The 21246-nt window shown below is 39.8% G+C and overlaps 1 protein-coding gene and 1 pseudogene across 2 annotated transcripts; one reads left to right on the top strand and one right to left on the bottom strand.

The window, feature by feature from the left end:
• The first annotated feature begins 2653 nt into the window (after nucleotides 1–2653).
• Nucleotides 2654–17452, top strand: LOC144659434 (ZP domain-containing protein-like). Of its 2 annotated transcripts, XM_078519874.1 has the most exons (7): nucleotides 2654–2670; nucleotides 3995–4055; nucleotides 7393–7521; nucleotides 9979–10386; nucleotides 12623–12827; nucleotides 15104–15405; nucleotides 16710–17452. In XM_078519874.1, the coding sequence occupies exons 3-7, from the start codon at nucleotides 7446–7448 to the stop codon at nucleotides 16904–16906; spliced, it is 1188 nt and encodes a 395-aa protein (XP_078376000.1). In that variant the 5' UTR covers nucleotides 2654–2670; nucleotides 3995–4055; nucleotides 7393–7445; the 3' UTR covers nucleotides 16907–17452. The 2 variants fall into 2 exon arrangements, with proteins under 2 accessions (XP_078376000.1, XP_078376001.1); XM_078519875.1 differs by lacking the exons at nucleotides 2654–2670; nucleotides 3995–4055 and adding an exon at nucleotides 5543–5581.
• Nucleotides 17453–18553: 1101 nt separating this feature from the next.
• On the bottom strand, nucleotides 18554–20038 carry LOC144661143 (kelch-like protein 11; annotated as a pseudogene).
• Between the last annotated feature and the right edge of the window lie 1208 nt (nucleotides 20039–21246).

Genomic DNA, 21246 nt, shown 5'->3' with positions numbered 1-21246 from the left:
CGAGCGAGCGAGTGAGCGGTTTTAGAGCCACCCTAAATTTTCGAAATTTGAAGGTGGCTTTGAAATCTCCAGGTATTTTTTTTCACTTAACAAAAAGTTGTATCTCGACATGCTGATCATTACTCAATAACAACAAAACGGGGCTCACTGAGCTCGTTTTATTAAGTTAAAACACCTAAAGCGAAAATTAAGGATCTAATCTAAGGTTTTAATTTACTCTGGCTATGGTAACAATTGACGTCATGAAATTGACAACATCGCGTTCAGCAATGATTGGACATTTGTTTGATATCATTATTGTGGCAGCAATGCAACTGATTTATGATTTGTAGTACTGACCCATCAAAGTCTAAGGGCCGGAAAGTGCTGGAAACCGTACGTTGTGAGCCTGGGAGGCGGAAAGTGACCGCGCTGACTTTGAACGCTTATAAGATTCAACTGAACGCTGTCAAACATTGCGAGTTTATCTAACAGTTATCTGGGAATAATGTGGTAGGAGAGGTTGTTGTGTCAAGAATTTGACGTTACCATGGCAACGGCATTTTGACAGGCATGTTTTACCAAATTTGTAATTTTTGTCTTCCTATTAATGAAAAAACTACCTTAATGCAATTATTTTCACCTTTTTAGAGTTTTATTTTACTGTTTTATAGATTTTGAGTACTTTTCAGTAATTTTGGGCAGTTTTCTGACGTTTTCGAAAAATTTTGAAATCCGAGATGGCGGATCCAAGATGGCGGCTGTTTTGACATCGTGATGTAATAGTCACTTGATGTGACGTCATCATCCTACGTGACATAAATCAAAAGATAGATATTTGGACATACCATATATCCTCCAAGTTTCATTGTGATTACTTTTAAGAATCACAATGAAACTTGGACTGGAAGTTACGGAGTGGGGGCGGAATCCGCCCCCCGGGTCTGAAAAGATCCAAAAAAAGCCCGGTTTCGAATAGGGTTAAATAAACAGATCGACGGCGACTGTCGTCATGCAGTCAAAAAGGGCAGCGGTAGCTGGGGTACATGTCATTCTCGTTCTCAGTTCGTCGCGGTTCGCTCTCACGTGCGCACGGCCGAAAGCAAAACGGCGATGATTTGGATTCTAACTCTGATAATCTCTTTGCTTTAGTCAGGAAAATGCTACCAGCAACATTTCGGAAAGTAACACACGGGCAATAATTCAGAAGAAAGAGCAACTTTTGGGCATTTTGGGAATCCTTAATTAAATTAAGAGTAACGCGTTAACTTTTTTGACAGCGTTTTTTAAATATGAGCAGCATTTGGCAATATTGGTGAAAAATCGAAACTTTCGGCAAAAGTTTCGATTTATTTTAGCAACCTTTTAAGGGAAATCTTGAGGGTAAGCTTAAACAGGAGTTTGCTACCAACAGTTTGATTAGACACGCTGCAGTCTACAAAAACTTAGGAAAAGAAGAACGTACAAGCCAATTCCGAGCAATTCTTTGTGTGGCTAGGTATCAGTCCTTTATGCGTTTGACAATTCAACCAAGCGAATCTAGCTAGAACACGCAATTTGCCTCATACAATTGATTTGCTCGCTGGCTACATTTCGTGTCAAGACCTTTGCTCGTGACACGAAAACGTTCTTTTATTGAAAGTGCTAAGTTAACGTCACAGGTAATTCCGAATCAAGTCGGAGATTGTAAAAATGTCGCACATTCAAAGAACAGGGACACAAAAGAAAGTAGCAAGGAATGCTTAGATGGAATGATCGAGATAAGTTTAAAATCTTAGCCAGAGGGCATACACTCATTAAAGAAGAAGCGTTCCGTGACGAAACTATATCGGCTACATGGACAAACTACGAACTGAAAAAAAAGTTCGGTAAATCACTGTTCCAAGTCAAACATTTCAACTAATCAATTTCAAGAAATAGTATATAACAAACCAGTGAAAAGTGCTTTTCGCGTGTTCTGATTGGCTACGTTAAAATTCTTGTACTATTCTTAGAATGTTTCATTTAGCAAAACTTGAATGGGCAAATTTCAACCATATAACTATTGGTACCTGAATAAAGATACCGGTGACATTTGGCACAGTGTTCGTTTAAAGGTTATAGGATAATCAATTTTGATAGCCATATTTTTCTATCGTGACCTTAGCGGATTGTAATGTTACACTCCATTAACCCTGTTGACTTGCTCACTAGTCATAACATAAACTAAATAAAAATTAACATATACCCCACTGTAAAACACCACGAAGTCCTGTAAAGATAAAAATAAAATATCAATAAAACCAATTTGCAACGCTTTCTTTTTACGATTTAAGATCCTCAGCCCAAACTAAGTATACCTTTGGGAAATTTTACGAAATCAAAAAGCCGGTACAGACATGCCGTGATAACGGAGGTAAACTGAATTATGCATATGGACGTAATTACAAAATAAAAAAAACACAATAAAGGGCGAAACTATTGTTTTCCATTGTTGTGTTTGTTTGTTGTTTCGTTGATTATTAGCCTTGAGTTTTTATTTTTTTGTTTTGCCCCTCACTCTTACTTTTGCGTTGTCACTTACGCCGCATACAGCTAACCTCGGCCGCCGGAAGTAAGTAGATTTGTGGATGGATTTTTTACGTAAACTTACTGGATTTTAATCTCTTTTTTTGCATTTCAGTTGCCAACTGCTAAATTCACTTAACTGTGGTAAGTTCATCGGTAAAGCCTGGTTTTCACTAGCGACGCAAGCACAAGCGTGATCACGCAAAAAGGACAAGTTTTGGTCCTTGTGCTTGTGCTTGCCGCTAGCACAAGCACAAGCATCAAAATGCAATGCGCTTGTACTTTTGCTTGAGTGCTTGAATCTTTGCGCTTGTGCTTGCGTCACTAGTGAAAACCAGGCTTATCAAAGATTAAGATAAAGCAACAGAAAGTATATAAGTGTCAAACAAGTGAGATGCCAACGCCCGCCGACTACGTTTTCCTGAACATATTGGGACGTCTTTTATACAGCAACCATTTCATACAACTCAAAAGAGATTTACTCGATCCGAAAGCAAAATACATGTGTATCGTTTCAATATTTAACAGTGTCGTAATGTAGGACTGATTTTATTTATTTGATATTTATTCCTAATCGTACATTTCTTGTACGCTTCGGCGGCATATCAGGCGAGTTTGGTCGAGCCATGGTTCGTATTTTGGCGAGACGCAGTCGAGCCAAAATACCCATGGCGAGACCAAACGAGTCTGATATGCCACTGAAGCGTACCAAAAGGTACTATTAGGTATTTACCGTACCCAAATTCAGCCAAAAATCCGGTGATGTTATTCGCTCTGTTGAAGTCATGCTTGCCAGGCACGCAGTGCAAAATGTATTGACCTGCTTGTATTGATGCTTTTTTGGTCTTCAACACTTTTATCAAGTCCTCTTCTCACATTTTTTTACTCGTTTGTTTGGAGTTTCACTCTCTACATTTTCAAAATCCAAATTTAGCGAAAAATTTGGAAACTCCGACTCCATTGTTTCAGTGTGAATGTTTCAGTACTCGTAGGCAAACATCGCGCAATTGGCAAGCGCGCTCAAGTTAAGTTTTGGCGGGAACGTTTTTCTCATTTTACGACCGGTAAACACCAGCTAATTAAAAATACTCGTTTCTGCTTAATTGATAAAACCTCTTTTCAATTCATCGTACGGAAGCACTACTTTAATTCAAAGTGACCATGATATCGTAGCATATCAGGTCAGTGACTTGATATCGCAGGATATCAGGACAGCAGGATTGGCTACTTGCGAATTGGGGTACGGCAATGGAATGAATAAACTGCCAAAATATTTTTATTGGCACATTTTTCTAGTTTGTAATTCCTTTAATTCAGTTTGACATACTGAGGCGTCAAAAATGCCACAAAATGCCACTCAGTGTCGTCAATCTGCCGATTTATAAAATCTTTTGCTTTGAACATTCATTTGATACTTGTTTTTGTCCCGTTCAGTCTCGAGAAATAAATGTCCTTTTTCCTTTTTCAGTGCCAAGCCAGTAGCTGGTACAACTGAAGTCGCTAATAAAAGAAGCGAATTTCCAAGTTTGGTAAGTTTTTTTTGTTATTTAAGTAATTTAAAATTTAAATTTAAAAAATGAGATAAGAAATCCGTTTTGTGACAGTTAAGAAACACGTTTGTTTGTGACATCTTAAATTTCAAAATGCCTTATTTCTATAGCTAAAATAAAGTACTGAATGGATACCAAAATCTGCGAAGAAATCATTTGTTATATATATATATATATAAATGAAACATGTGAAATGGGAAGCTTTTCAGGGTTACCAGTTTAGAATTTAGAGATAAGACTTTCGTTGACATCATATAAAACCACCAATTTTTTGTGTTATTGCAAGTACGGTAAGTTATAAATTGTTTAACATATTATATCGTGGGCTAATTTTCACAGGTTTAATTTTCGTGCACCGTTAACGCGGCGAGCGATAATAACGAAAATAAAAACCACGAGAACTATTAATGGCATTTACATTAAGACTGCTCTTTCTGATAGCGTGGGCTATCTATATCCACTGGCCAAGTTCGTTGGCTCATTTTCGTTTTGCTAAACATTTCGGCGGACAAAACGTACGTTATTGAGGTAGAAAAAGAAAATGAACGAATGCACAAGTTGATAAAACAACCCTTCGTGGACTTTTTGATATGTCGGGCAATTCAGCCAAGTGAATCCAGTTGAACACGCATTTTGCCGCACCAGTGAGCTTCTCGCTGGTCACATTTTGTTTTCACTGAATATTTCTTGACGAGCCCTTTCCCTTATTCCACGAAAACGAGCTTTGAAAGGGTAGGAATAACGCCATATATTCAATTATATCGCAACTATGTCAGAATCAAAGTTTGAAGTTAAAAACTAAATAAGTAAATAAATAACCCCTGTTGAGATAAAAGATTTTAAGATTGAAAGCCGAAATAAAAGGAAAAAAGACTGTTTAATTGATGGAAACTTCGAGAGGAGCGTAGCCCGGCCAAACGCACGCAACATTTCAACGCAACATATCCCAACATTGTTGCGCACAGTATGTTGCAATCGTTTGGCCACCCAGTTGTAACATGTTGGATGATGTTGGGTCAAGTTTGAAAATGGTCAAATTTTTCTCCCAACATCTCGCAACATTTCTGGATGTTGCATGATGTTGTACTCGTTTGGCCACGTTCACGCAACCTTGTTCGGCGGAGCATGCGCACTAGTTCTGTTTGCGCCATCCAATTCCAACATGCTGCAAGTTGTTGCAACCGGGTGGCCAAACGGTTGCAACATGTTGTGCACAACAATGTTGCACTATGTTGAGTTCAAATGAATGTTGCGTGCGTTTGGCCAGCACCTTCACGACATCTTACAACATAACCTAATTCAACAATGTTGCGATATGTTGCGTTGAAATGTTGCGTCGTTTGGCCGGGGCTCAACGCTAATCCTTAAAGTTTGGTTCGCGAATCATGCGCTTTTGGTCAGGGAGACATATTCCAGTTAAATATCTACATTGCCCCAAGATAATAGCCGGCAGAACTAGCTGTTTGCGAGCTTTTTGCTAAACAGTTCTACGCAAAAGTGCTTCGGTGAGGGCAGAAAATTCTTTTGGTAAACAAATATATATTCATATTAGCGTGAGGTACGTGCGAAAGGAACATCTGATGAGTAGCCTGTTCTAGTCGTTCGGTTAGACCTCGCCTTTTCTTTCCACTCGCAGTTCTATACTTTGTTTATTCAAACACCTGGAGCAAGCCAGGCGAACATCGGTGGCCACCAAGACCAGAAGGGTCTCAATAATGTATAATTGCAAAGAAATTTCGAAATAATTATGTAGACGATGAAGCGTAGCAGCGGCCTCTTTGAAAGAAAAAAAAATGCATGCTCCCTGAGGCACATGAGGTGACTCATAAAAACCATTGTTTTCATTAACAACGCAGGCATAATTAAGCACGCAATAACGAACTTGACACTAACCGCCTTTTAACACCAAAGCGAAACTTTTTCTAATAGCATTGTCGTGAACTTTTTTGGCGTTTTCAGTACCACAGGACTATTGTTTGTACGCTGATATCCAGACATCTCAAACATCCATGTATCACTTTGCCGAGTGAGCGATTTGTTTGGAAACACATAGCCTGCGTAGCAGGCGTCTGTGTAGTTTTTAGCGCGTTTACGGCGCCTGCTACGCAGGCTAGAAAACACACGACAGGCCTGAAAGGTTCACCTTGGTTACGGATGATCTGAAATTTTATTTATTGATGAGCCTTTCAGGTATTTCTTTTGTTTTCCTTTATTTATCAAGTCAAGTTTTAAAAGCTCTCAGTTTGATTCAGTTCACTGCCCAGCTCAAAGAGGTAATTGCATTTTTGGATACGCCTTCAGCTTAACAAGTTTAATTACACCTTAACGAAAATTTGTTTTGGGGGGGCTCAGCCAGCCCCCCCCCCCCCTCCCCCCCCCAAACACACACACACACACGTTTTGGTGCCGAAATTGTCTCGAGAGCCTCGTTAAATTGGTTTGTCAAGATCGATATTCCGTCTCGTGAGTGAGTTCAAACATCTTCGAAGACACATCGAACAAACATCTTCGGGAAACTTCGTCTATCTTTGCAAATGTTCAATCAGTGATCGGAAACGCTCGTATGGCCTTCGACAGTCTTACGCCCCCCCCCCTCCCCCCCCCCCGCCCCTGCCACGTTTGGACAAGGACTGTTAAGATTACCTGTTTTAAGGCAATTGAAAGTTTGAAGTTCTTTCGTCTTTGTTTTGGCACTGCGTATTTCAGTTAATCGTGGAAATTGATACTAAATTCTAAAACCATAAAATAATACTTTGCATATCGGAACAACTGCATTATTTCACTGGCTCAAAACCGTGCATTTGCGGTTAGAGTAATTGCTGGATAGTAAATCTGGATAATAAGTCTCCTTTAGGATAATATAATGGTGTTCAGCAGCCAGGAGTTCGCATAAGTGTAATGAACAAATAAGGCTAATGGAACTGATAGTGCCCTGATAGCTCAACTGGGCTTGAAGCACCTTCCGCGGATGAACACTACCGCTTCACGTGATCAATTTAAACCAATCAAATTAAGTGGTGATCATGAACTATAATCACCTTTAGTAGAAACTCAGTCGCGTTATAGCTATAAACTAATAATTGTTAATTAGAAACCTCTGTCTCGTGGTAGGTAGGTAAGTAGAACTTTATTTAAAAACACGGTAAAAATTCAAGTAAAAAATTATACATTAAAAACAAAGGATAAAAACACTAACTAAGAGAGCCTAACTACTGTTAGTCGAATTGTTAATGAGAAAAAGTGAAACTAAAGAAAACTAAAAGAAAAAGTAAGGAATTAGAACAGACATCTGAAAAATTGCTTTGTTTCTTTTCAGAATATTAGGTACATTTTACTTTGAGGAAGGAACCACTGAAAAGTAAAGCAAGCATGAAACAGTCAATTGCCCTCATCATTTTTGGGCTATTTTGCTTGTACAGAGGCTCATTAGCTGGTTTAGTTCCAGGTGGGTAGCTCAATACTTCTTTAAGCCTGGTTCTCATATAATCGCCCCGAAAGTTGCTATCGCCTCTGTCACTTCAAAAAGTTTCTTGCGATCGGGGCCATTATATGAGAACACTACAAAGACGATCGCTAACGTTTGCGGCGATTGGGGCGATCATGATCGCTTGGATGGCCCGTGTTCTATCCTTCTAGCTTCTATTTCCCTTCCTCGCCGTAAAACATCAATAACTACGAAGATAGGAGGCCACGGGTTTTGCTCTTTTATTGAAGGCTGCCATTGTGTTGGATCTAGGACTAAAATGATTGTTTTTCGTAGGTCTTCGCTCATACCAGGCGATCGGGACGATCATATGAGAACCCCTGATCGCTTCCAATCTCTTCGATCGCCTACGATCGTCTCATTATTGGCAAACGATCGATGCCATAGAAACGATCGGGGCGATCATATGAGAACCAGGCTTTAGTTGCCCTTAGAATGTGACCTAGTTATTTTTTGTGCAGAAGTACAGTAAAACCCGCATAAAAGAACAAGTGGATCAAAAACACTCAGGCTGAAATTTGGTCAAAAATGTACGGGATACACATAAGAACACATTCAGCCTGAAAACTGAAAATTGTTCTTATATAAAAAAAAATTGGCTGCCAGTTAGATTGGAATAACCTACTAGGGTACGGTACTCATCTGTTGATAGTCTATGCAGTATTTAATTTTAAGAAACAATTTTAAGAACACCTAGAGAACATTTTCAGGCTGATTTTGCAGAAAACACCCGAAATATAAGAACAAAGTCAGCCTGAACCCCCAAAACGTGTTCTTTTATGCGGGTGTTTACTGTACGAAACTTTGTGTCAAGGTGATAGCGAGTATATCACCATCGATGAACTAGCCTAGACCTTGAGTCGAAGGTTATTTTGGTTCACTTTCTTTTTTAGTTTTAAATTAAAATTTTAAAGCCTTCACTAGTTTTTTTCTTCTTTAATACTAGTGTATCTTAGAGATAGTGATTGCTGCGCAGAGTTTAGTGGGTAATGTAGAAGAGTTTGTAAGGACATTTTTATGAACACAACAACAAACAGTATTTTTAATAACACAGTTATAAACAGCAACCGCTGATGAAGTCAACATGCTAGTTTGAACAGCAGCAGTGCCTGCAAGAAAGAAGGGAGCACACCATGTCACAAAAAAACATGATAGCTGTTTGAAAGCACAAAATATATCAGTTTAGTATTTAAAGATGTGTTCATTGGCCAATATATTAGGCAACATAATCAAAATGGGAGAATAGACCTTTTCACGGTTTCTGACGCCATCTTTGTTGGGGGGCAAACACTGCAAAATTTACAGTAAATGTATGGAGAAAATAAGACGTTCAAAGCCGAATAATTTAAAGAAAATTAAAATTCTGCAATTTGTATGAATTACAAGTTAAAAGTACCTAGCAAAAGATTAAATCGAATAAATTTGAAGGACACGGCTATGCTGGGAAGCGAGAAATCGCATTTTTGGTTTTTCATACAAATGTTTCTTAACTTCTCCGCGCGAACGGCGGCTCGGATTTCAGCAGTATGTTAAAATGAAATCCTTAATTTCGGCTTTCCCAGCGAGGCTACATTCCTAAAGTTTCATCTGTAAACTCTTTTACCCGGTACCTTCACTTTCTAATTCAAAAATATTTTGGAATTAGAATTTTCCGTTAATTATTAGACATTAGATTCCTCGCTTTTCCCATACATACACAGGGAGGAATAATTCAGATATTCGAAACGAAACAATTATAAGCACGCCGTATAATTATAAGTATAAATACCTGGAAAAGTAGCAGATTTTTTTGGTATGCTCGTCAGTTAAAAATATTGAATGTGTTTGCCAAGAAAGTTAAATCCTTGCCGTTTTGTTCCAGCTTGCTTTGTACAAGTGAACTGCCGGCAAGAAAAAAAATCCAAAAAGCAAGTTCATGTACCACAGAATTTAACAACCACGAGGAGCTCTGTGAATTTTATACTCGAATATTAGCATAGAAAACAATTTGCGCCCCAATGTCGCTCGGAACGAGCTATGGCGACGAACGCCAGCTACTGAGCACAAACTACATGTACATGTATGCCGATGAAGGCGCTACAACTTTCATCAAACTCGCCGATATTTACATAGTTTTACGCTTGTGTTTACTTGGTCAAAATATTACTACAGTTCAGATCGATAAAACTAATACTGATAGAAGGCAATCAAAATCTTCAACAAGAAATTAAGTGAGATGCGTAGAATGGCAAATCAAATAGCGAAATGGTGGATGTGTAAGGCAGTGTGCGTGGTTTACCCGGTAGTGTATAATTACTGTACTGGTGTGTTGTCTGTTCTTGTTCCGAAACCTTATCGAACAGACGAATTCAATCAGATCAGGATTAATTGTAATAGCTTAAGATAATTGAAAATATAAGATAACTTTTTCTTATACAGATTTCACAGGAGATGCTCAGGAGGCAGTCGTGGATTCTCTCAGTTGTGGAGCTGACGGTCAAAATATAGAGTTTGTAATCAACATCCCGGATATCGCTGAATGGGGTAACGATGATGCAGCCGCCTGGGCTTTGGTAGGCACCAGTGACGCATCCTGTCAGCCGAGCTTTACAGTCAATGCTGATAAAGTGACATACGGGCCGTTCGATGGCAACACTTGCAAAAAGACAATCACGGAAACGTCCACCCATCTGGAATTCCTGTTTGAAATCGACGTCGTTCAACCAACCCCGGGTGTGAGTTTTGCTTATGACCACCACTACGAAGTCACATGTCGGTACAACAAGGTGGAACAGAACATACAAGGAAGCTTCCTACCACTACACAGTGTATCAAATACTGATCAAAGTAAGTATAGTGATTTATAATACTGTTCCCGTAAATACTCGCATCTGATTGTTTGACTGCAAAACAATTTATCCCAAATTGAATCGCAAGCTTTACAAATTGAAATTAATTTTATATCGATGCAAGTTCCTAGGATAAAAGACCTTTGCTTGAATAGGATAATACGAAGGGTTGAGAAGGCTAGAACTCAATAATGCAAAAGATTTGGAAAAAATTGGTCACACATGTGGTAGTTTTAATTGAATCAATTTTCTCTAATTCCTATTTGCTTGAGCTCTCGAAACTCAGAGTTTCGCGCCAAAAAACGCGGCTGCGCCACTGTCATGACTCGCTTCCAGTCGCGTCACTTGCGGCTTTCTCTGAGAAATCGTCAAGAATTGATCTTAAAATGGCGAACGTCGACGGATGACCTAATCGACAAATAAAACCTGGCGCATTACTACTAAGGAGCTCGATCTTGAGAGTATTAAAGTAAGAGTCTTTTCAAATAAAACCTCACCTTCGGAATTCATCAACTTGACCTCAAAGCCAACGCGAGCGAAACATCACCGAAACGACAACTGGCACACTGTATCTCACGTCAAAATGAAAATTTGCTAGATTCAGATCAGGGGGGGGGGGGGGGGGGGAGAGAAAGTCGGCACTTTTCTTTGAATACATAGCAGTGCCTGGAAACGGTGCGAGTCTATGTCAATCAAGCCGTTACTAAGAAAGACGTCAAACCAAAGTTTTGTTTTCTCAGAGAGATTTAAATATCAATGACTACGTACGTGTGAAATGCGAATAGTCGCGGTGTTTGTGTTTGATGTTTTTCGCCGCTGAGATGTTTTTGGCATTTTCAGCCGATTTCTCACCTAATGTCTCACGTCACTGAGAATGTTTTGGCGGTGTGGAATAACAAGCGAAAAATTTGTCACGGTTGAAATTTAACAACCAAAAAATGGGAAACAATTTCAGAACCATTGGAGTTATTTTTAATTAGTATAGTTCACAAGCCTTACTTTTGCTAGCCTGAATTTCAGACATCCCTCAATGGTCGCCTACTCCCAGAAGAGACGACGTCTCTTCTGGGAGTAGGCGACCAAGGAGGGATGTCTGAAATTCAGGCTATACTTTTGCCAGACTGGTCACGGTTCAGTCACTGTTTGTTGTTTTGATGTCCGGAAGACTTCAAAGAAGCAATCAAAATGCAAATAGCTATTGTGTTTTGTGCACGGTAAAGACCAAATCATGCGAACCAAACAATGAACTTTGTCAAGCTATTCCCTACGCCCTTAGCAACCGTTCGATAGCTACTGCGCAGTCTCGGTTGCCCGGCACCGCTATGATTACTTTTTGAGTCGTGTAACAAAGGAAGTTTCTTCCCCCCCCCCCTGATTCAGATGCTCGTATTTACGGTAGCATTATCATTAAAATTGTAATTGTTTTTCTCGAAACAATTAGGGATTAATGGTACTTGTGAACATATGGGACTTTTTTTTATTTTCACTCGTGGCTGTGCCTCTCGTGAAAATTACTGAAGATTTAAAAACGTTGTCCCTGCTGACTGAGCTCAAAGTCGGCACTCTTGATTTCGCGAATGCTCTGTATGTCCCGACTTGCGAGTCAAACATAACTATTTTTTTAATATAAAAAACGTTGTCTTGTCACCTGGGTCACGCTTCATTCAAAGCTTTAGTTACCTTTCAACCAGGGTCACCCTGGACCCCGAGCCAAATTTGTGATTTCTCATGTGAACGCCTCGCTGCTATTTATAAGAAAATGTGAAAAACGTTCTCTCTCCAGGCGTGGCTCGGTGTGGAGGGTGACCCTCCTACCAGGGACACATTTTTCCCCATTACACAGGGCTAACCCTTGGTCGGATTCCTGGATTAGCCAAATTCGATTGGGTTGAATGCGCTTAGTGCAGTACGATCAAGTGATCAAGTTGTGTCACGTAACGTTGTTACCTAGTTCCTGTACGGCTTATTCCCCAGGCCTTCACGGTATTACTGACGTCACTACTCGTTTCGGTGACGTATCCGGGACGAACGGTTACTTTTTTGCTCGGACCACGTGACCCGAAACGAGTTGACCGCGACGAAAATAGAGGCCTAGGAACTAGGCAAGTTACGTTGCACGAGGCCCTCCCTCGCTGGGCTCCTAGCCTGCGTTCTACCTCTTATTTCATAAGCGGAAAACCTGCTTGTCGGTTGCCCTACGTGAGTCTTAATGAATGTCTATGATTTCATTTCAGATGTTGGCCAGTTGACATTCAGTTTTGAGCTACTCTTTACTGCAGATAACAGTATAGTTGATCCTGGTACTACCATCGACTTGACAACTGATATATTCGGACGACTGACTGTGAATGCTGCAGGTTTTCCGGCCCTGGATGTTCATTACGCCTCTGTCGCGGCCACCTCCGATAATATGGACTCAGTCACTTTGATCACCGACGGGTAAATACAATCTGTTATAGTACCAGTAATCTGAATCTAATTTCTCCCTACATTGAGAATAAAGAAAATGATCCCCAAGGAAAAATAGTCTTGATGCTTGAACGAATTCTCTCAATTGGTACCAGAAGAAATGTATGGAGACCAGTAAGGGGATTTGTATGTTGGTATTAGGGTTGAAAGGGGTTGATACATTATTTAATTCTCCCAACTAGTACTATCGGAAATGTGAAGAGACCACTAAGGAGAATTTTTATGTTGACTTCAGTAAGGCTTTCCACAAGTTGCTCGGCAACTTTTTAGCAACTTTTCATATTTCGAGCAACTTTTTCCCATTCGAGCAACTTTTTTCCTCTCGAGCAACTTCTTGCATTTTGAGCAATTTCCAGACCGAAGACCTCCGAAGATTATCCGAGTGTTGTTCAAAGGCCATACGAACGTTTACGGAGATTTACGAAGTTTGCCGAAGATTTTCGAGGAACATCTGAAGACGTTTCAACTTTCGGCTCATTCTGCATTCAAACATTACAAAACTCGTCAGCAAACATGACGTCATCGATATCTTCACGATTTTTCTCAGTTAAAGAAATCCTTGTTATTTAACAAATTTTCCCCTTAATATGTTATTAAGATACTTCTTTTGCTGTAAAATTGTATAAAACTGATTAGAAATCTTACCCTCAAGGAGAAATTAGAGAAATTATCTTGATTAGAAGCAGCGTTTTGGATTTTTTGGAGCAACTTTCGAGCAACTTTTATTATCAGAAGCAACTTTTTTGGATTTTTGGAGCAACTTTTGAGCAACTTTTTGAGAAATTACGGGCAACTTTTTGGGAAATCTCGAGCAACTTGTGGAAAGCCCTAGACTTCAGGGCTTTAAGGGTAAATATATTATTAAAATTCTTACATACTATAACAAATGTAAGGTGACCAGTTAGGAAAATTTTCATGTTAATATCATAGGTGACAAATTACTCCTTAATTTTGGCGCGAAGTTTTAACTTTAATTTATAATTTCATATGTGAAATTATAAAATTGCCATGGCAACGTAGTTAGCGGCAAGATGGCGTCCGTAATAGAAGATGTTTAAACTTTTTTACATTTTCGCTTGAATTTCATCTAAGCCAGCTAGCCTTGGCTATGTAATAAAACTTTTGATGATATTTTAATTTCAAAACATCAAAACGAGTTCACGACTTTATGCCAATTACATAAATGGCATCGAGCGGATTTTTCAGCGTTTTACACGGATACCGTTTTCAGTTCATTCAAGACGAACTACGCCGTCATTATGTGAGAAATAATTGAAATTATTAGCATTTTGACAAATCGTCACCATTTGATTACCAATACTAATATGAGGGTGTAATGGGTCAAATCCAATCACAGAATAAGCAGTTTTGCCTACAACTGACAAATGGCTCAAAATTTAACTTAAAACTGACAAATGGACACAGCCTTAATTTATAACTAGCATTCACGTCCCCTTCCATCTTCAAACTCTCCTAAATGAGTAAAGTTTGGAGTGAGAACTGGAAAGGAACGAACAGTTCTAAAATTGACAATAATTATTTGTAGAATGGGATCCTGAAATACCACTATCGTAGAATTCCGGTATACAACTTCGTAACGAGTCTTGGGTGGGCATATAAGCGGAGCGGCTTATATGCAGGAGGGCTTATAAGTGGAATGAAAAAAACGTTTTGAAAAGAGCCACGGGAGTGTTGATCAAAATACGGTTTTAAGTTCAAAACGCAAAATAAAGCAACATTTAGCTTTGTTCAGTACTGTCATCCGGCAGAGGGGGGCTTATATCCGGGGGGAGCTTATAATTAGATGTATTTTTTTTGTTCCCAAGTAGATGGGCCTATAACCCGGGGGGGGGAGCTTATAAGCGGGGGGCTTATAACCGGAATTTTACGGTATATGTTTATAAGCAGTATAAATGTTTTGGTTTATTAAACGAATATTTGCAACATTTCTAAACAACAATTCGGACGATTGCCGAGACATACCCGACGAAGTTGGCAAACCAAATGCGACTTCACTCAGACACTATAGCATGTAAGAAATGTTGATCCCTCTCCGGTACTAAAAGGACAACTCAAGCGCGGATCCTGGACTTTTCTTAAGAGGGGGTGCACCATTAAGGAATGGCGTAACTGACTGTTGTTTTTTTATTGATTTATAAAAAATCCACAGGTCATCTCGGGGGAGGGGGGGTGCGCACCCACTGCACCGTCCCCCTAGATCTGATACCTTTTTTGTTATCTTTCAGCTGTTCGGATAACCCTGCGTTGGTGAATGACCCCCAGTGTAACGTGAACAACGTTGAAGATTTTGCCTTTACACAGGGCGCTTTCCGTTTCACTGGTCAAACGGATGGCGCCTTAGTTACGTTCCACATCACGGCCGAGGTTTGCCTGGACGATGCATCTCTAAGTCAGTGTGAAGATGAATGCGATTTCTGTGCTAATCCTGGTCGAAAAAGACGTGAAAGTGTCAAGGAAGCTTTGACAACAAAGTACTACCTGACGGTTGGTCCTTACAAGTTTGCAAATGTCGAACAAGAGCAAAAAGGTTCGTATCTCTGCTAATATCGTTTGTGGTAAATTTATCGACCTACCGTATTTATACGATTAAGCGCCCAACCTCAAATAAGCGCCCACCCCGAATAAGCGCCCACCCTGTAGGTAGGAAAAGTTAATAAGCGCCCAGCCTCGAATAAAAATGAGGACACAAGAATAATTTTAATTGTTCAAGTTGAGATTAAAATTGATTAAGTACTACAAAGAGACTATCTCGAAGACCGAGGTTTTGTTTTAGTTTTTTTACTGAAACTTTCAATGAACATTTAATTTCAGCTTTGGTACACCTTCACGTTTAGTTATTACACATTGCTTTCTTGCAAAAGAAGCGTACTACTTGCTAAAAAATTGGTGAAAATTTAATAAGCACCCATCTCGAATAAGCACCCACCCTCAAGGTCCAATATTTAATAAGCGCCCAGGGCGCTTAATCGAATAAATACTGTAGCTTGCTTTTCTTACAAATGTCTATAGGTTGCCGATGAATCCTTGAATGTGTTTCCCTTGTTGCCCCCACACCGCCACGCGTCACCGAGCCCATCTATTTTGTTTGTTTTTCATCGCTTTATCGCCCAATTTTTATTACATTGCTTTACAGGCGACTTGAGGCATTTGCACAGTTTGTTTATTCAGGATACATGGGAAGATTTTTTGCAGGAAGAAAACTTTCTCCTCCGCAGAGGCCTCTTTCGTGGGGGAAGGCGAAAAAACATGGGGAGAGGAAGGCGAAAACACGAAAAATGAAAAATAGGGGGAGCGCGGGAGACGACGGGAAGGGCGAAGAAGCGTGCCCCGCGCGCTTTCGTTTCGATTCTCTCTAGGCTCCGCGCGCTTACTTTTCACCTCTCCCCGTTCCTCTCCCTACTATTTCCCAGCCCGAAAGAAAGAGACCTCTGCGGAGGAGAGAGGGAAGAAAATTCAAATGCAAATTATATTGTGTTAAACCTCGGATATTTAATTATTTCGTCATAAAGCCAAGTTTAAACCATTTTGATGTGTTCTTGAGATAGATATGTATTGTTTCAAAACCTTCTCTTTGAAGGAAAGCTGCGCATGAACATTATCATGCTACAGGCCGACCACTTAATTGACGTGATTTTTTACTGACTAACTACGTGACCGTTATAACAAATTCTAGAAGGCATGTCATGTCAACAATTGACGTGAACAAGACATATTGATTTAAAAGACAAATTTGTCCAGATTTATTACACAAAAGGAACAAGGCGCCTTGAGAAGATTTGTGTTGAGATTGTGACATTGATTGACAATGATCTTTTAATTTTTTATTATCAGATACCGCTGTTGGCGAGGGTGACGAGGGTGACGGCTCAGCTTTCCCAACTTATTTAGTCGCCATTCTGGTGGTCAGCGGTGTCGTGGTCATTGCCGTCGCTAGCGCTGCCGTGGTCATCGTGCTCCGCAAACGCCGCCGTAACGCAACACTCGCAGAGTCACGCGGTACTTATGATATTGTCACAGCCGCTGTTTAAGACCCACTTCTGAGTGTATCGTGCAAGTGAAATGCCTCCTATTATGGCAACATTTACACAAGTAAATTGAGAAGAACTAGTCTTCCAATTTGAGTTAATTTTTTTGTCGTATTTACTCAACAAAAATGCAATTGCATGCTTCCTTTTGGTTTTAAAAGTAGTTAATAAGTCATCAAACGAGTTTATAATCAAGAACTCCTATTTTAAAGTTAAGCACAAAAACAGCAATAGTCAGTGGGAAAGTCAACATCATCAAACTTTGCCGAAAAACATTTAATTCGTGTTGTTTATGCCTGTAGCACGATAGAAATCGCGCAAGCTAGTCATTTTGAAACATCGAATCTATCTGTAAAGATTACAGACGATTGGATTACAAAATAACAGTTTTTAAACTGTTGGAAGAAAATTCACATGGAAATGGTTTCAAACCACCGACCACTCAGCTTGCAGTTTATGCATTTTTACGTAGACCCTCGAAGGCTTTAGGCGAAAATATTTACTCCTCATGATCACTTGTACTGTAACGACCAGCACCGAAAGAAAAAATAAAATAGTGTCTTTTTCATACGATAAAAACGTGTGTTTTCTTTGATGAACTTGGAGCTAGAATCACCACAACTCTTTTTCTGTATTTTCCCAATTTAATATTGTGAATTTGTCTCTTGCGAATTATATTTAAGTTTTTTACTTTATTTACTATACATTTATAAAAGGAGAGAAGCCTTAGAATAGGAATCAAGTTTCCCCCTGCTACTATGATATCCCGCTATCTTTTAGCTTTTTCTTTTTTTTATTTTGCCTTATTTATCTGGCTGAATTGATTTTTGTAGATATGGTGCTTTATTGGCGGAATTTTAGACTGATGTTCTTAATCCACTTGTTCTTATATGCGGGTTCTCTGTATTATGAATGTGTCACGACATGCCACGCTCTCACACCCCTCCGCTTCACAATGGTGGGGTGTCGTGCACCTCCGCTTGCCTTCTTCATAGACCGGTAAAAAAGTACAGGGGGGGGGGGGGGTATGATTGTTTTTAAGTCTGGTTTTCAGCGGCCCACCCCCGAGTTTTTTGACAAAATTGGGGCGTCCGACCCATAAACTGGCACAGAAAAACCTAGTGGCCCACCCCCAACCAACATCAGTAATGTGGATAGGTACATAGGGAACGTAAACATTGGCTTACCACTTTAGTCAGTCGTTAAATGAACAATTTAACCATGACCCACCACTAATGCAGTGCATTATTTTTCCTGACCCACCCTTGTTGAAAAATAGTGACCAACCTCCAATTTTTCATAGCCCACCCCCCTGTACTTTATGATCGGTCCCTCAGTTCTCCATGTCAACTATTGTAATTGAAAGGGTTTTTTTCACTAGTCGTCGTCACCAATCTTTCTGGTGATTGGGTGTTTGAGCACTCCTGGGTGAACAGCTTGTGTACAAGCCTTCCAATCCCGATGTCTTTGAGCCGGCGGTATCTTTGTCCTCTTCCACCATTTGCTGTCACTCTCCAAGTCGTAGCTTTCAATTTCCAACACCTCTAAACAACCAAAATGATCATTTAAGCCGCCAACTACATACAGAGTTCTTTCATCATACACCATGCTTGCATGCGAGCGAGGTATGTGTAACCTTGCCATAAACTGTCATTCGTTTGTGAATACGTTATATACTTCACACGATTGGCAACAATATCTGACGTTGTTACTACCAGTGTCAATTTCCCCACCAGCAATGAAAATCTTCCCTCGTGCGGCCACGCCACACGCATTGTATCTAGGCTGCCGGGTTCTTGCAATCCTCTCGCATTTCATTCCGTCAGCAGTGTCAAATCTTCTAGCAGAGTCATTACCAATAACATAAAGGTAATTGTCCATTGTCACAACACAGGCTTCCTCCTTAGCGAAGTTATCTAGTGGTGATAAAACTGGTACTAATAGCCAGGAATCTGATATATCATCATATCTCTTCATAAGGTTGTCTTCTCTGTAAGGACAATATTTTTGCGCTCTGTCTCTGTACAAAGAATGCTCGATTGAATAAATTGCATTTCCAATGACTACCACGGCTGACCTGTAAACCCTGTTTCTATTTTTTTCCTGAGCTAACGAAACCCAGGTATTTAACAATGGATCATATCTTTCTGCATTGTGACACGTTCCCGGCTCAATGTGGGAAGTCCACTCGTGAGAACTTAAGAAACTGATACCTGGCTTCGGCCTGGTCGGAAAGACGTACAGATTACCTCGAAATGACGTCACATGGTAACATCGGTGCTCAGAATGAGAGTCTTGCAGCTGATACCACAAGTCCTTTTCTGGGAGATAGCAGAAAGTCGTCTTGCCTCCGTAAACCACTATAGCTTGTGTCTCAAACATTTTTCTTGGTGTTTGCTGCAAATCATCGGTTGCACCATAATTCCCCTTCATAACCTCTCTCACAGCCTTCAAACACCTGGGATTCTTTCTTACGAGATCGTTGTTCACGACATCTCTTTCCAAATAGCCACGTGACATAAAAGCCAATCGCACGTGACAAAATAATTCTTCGAACATCCCTTTTCTCTCGCTCTTATTTTGTTCAATCCACTTAAGAATAATCTTGAAAACATCATCCTCTTTACTAACATTTATCTCATCGCTAGAAATCCATCAGTCTACTTGCTGGCTTTCTAAATTAAGAAAATCTCGAGATTTCGCCACAGCGGCAAAATTCAGCGAAAAGATGAATTTCCTGGTGTTGACCACAAGTTCCTCGCACTGGTATTTCTCAGCGAAATAATAAGTTGAAATACAGTTGGAAGTGGATAACTTCTTCTCTAAGAATCTCCCAGCAATGGTTTTCAGGCTTGGAAGAAGCAAATAATCACCTGCCTCGATCAGGTCTTGAACATTCGTTGGAGTTATCTTTACACTACCAGTGTGCATGAATTCAAGGACATCTTTCATAACAGTGTCGGTTATGTGCTCCAGCCGAATGATCCCTTCTTTAGTCTCCCTCATGTCGCTGTCGAGAAGTGCAGAAAAGAAAGAACTAGCCGCTGAAAGCACGCTTCTACTCGCCCTGAACTCTTTCCGGTCTTTGACCACCAAAGTCACAATATTTGAATCATCCTGTTTTGGCTGCGACATATCGAGTTGATTCGTTGTCTTCCTCAAAAGCGGCTAATTATCCTGGCTTCTCGATATAAAAAGTTTTTTATCTTCCGACAACTTTTTTTTTTTGCAGCTTAACTTTCTAATAAAAGAGCATCTTAACGTGTTTTTAGGCACCTTCAAATCATTACTTCAGTTCCAGATTCTCGTTTAGGAGCTATATATTCCATATAATTCCTTTATAATTCCTCTGCGAGTACTAGCAAAGAGCACGTTTTTAGCGATAATTTATTTTTCAAACATAGGAATTGATCTGTTTTCATTTTACTGAAAGACTGTAATCGCTACACCCAAAATATGAGTAAAAATTGATAGGTCCCCCATACTCGTTTACGAGAAAGCGACAAGTACTTCTCTCGCGGACAAAGCCGCATAGAAAAAAGCCGCCATTTTGTTTATGTGCGCTCGCTATAAATTACGCGTAAAATTCTGCGCAGTAAGGATGCGCAATGCAATACAGGGCAATGACCTTAATTTTAAATGTTCAGTAATCGAGTAAAATTAGACATCTAATTTTGTGTCAGTTCCATTATAGAACCAATCGACCAAGCGAACAAACTCGAACACAGTCGAGCCAAAACCTGTTCGATTTTAATCGGACTGCTGTTCTTGACGTTTTCTTAGCCACAAGATGCTCAGCGTATTTTCGACTGACTTTTCTATCTTCCGACAACTTTTTATTTTTTGCAGCTGAACTTTCTAATAAAAGAGCATCTTAACGTGTTTTTAGGCACCTTCAAATCATTACTTCAGTTCCAGATTCTCTGTATTTACCAAGATGCGATATATGTAAAAATAATATTTACAATAAGTATATTTGATACCCGATTTTTTTTTACTGGCACACAATTCCAGTAAATTTAAAGAAACATATCGATGGCGAATGTCGTCATGCAGTCTTAAAAAGACAGCGGTTTGCTGCGGTACACTTTATTATAGTTCTCGGTTCCTCGCAGCTCGCTCTCACGTACAACAGCAAAAAGCAAACGGCGGACATCAACAGCGATCTTGTGGATTCCAACTCTATACTTTCTTGTACTTAAATGCTACCAGTAAAGCGATTTTCCTGAAAGTAACACACGGGAAAATCTTTATTTAAATTAAGAGCAACGTTTTGAAACATGAGCAGCTTTTGGGCAATTTTTGCGAAAAAGCAGCAATTATTAACCCTCGGACGTACAAGC

Source organism: Oculina patagonica, chromosome 7 (genome assembly GCF_052425735.1).
Source record: "Oculina patagonica isolate OP01 chromosome 7, crgOcupat, whole genome shotgun sequence".
NCBI classification, from domain to species: Eukaryota; Metazoa; Cnidaria; class Anthozoa; order Scleractinia; family Oculinidae; genus Oculina; species Oculina patagonica.
This window is presented reverse-complemented; position numbering and strand designations above follow the sequence as displayed.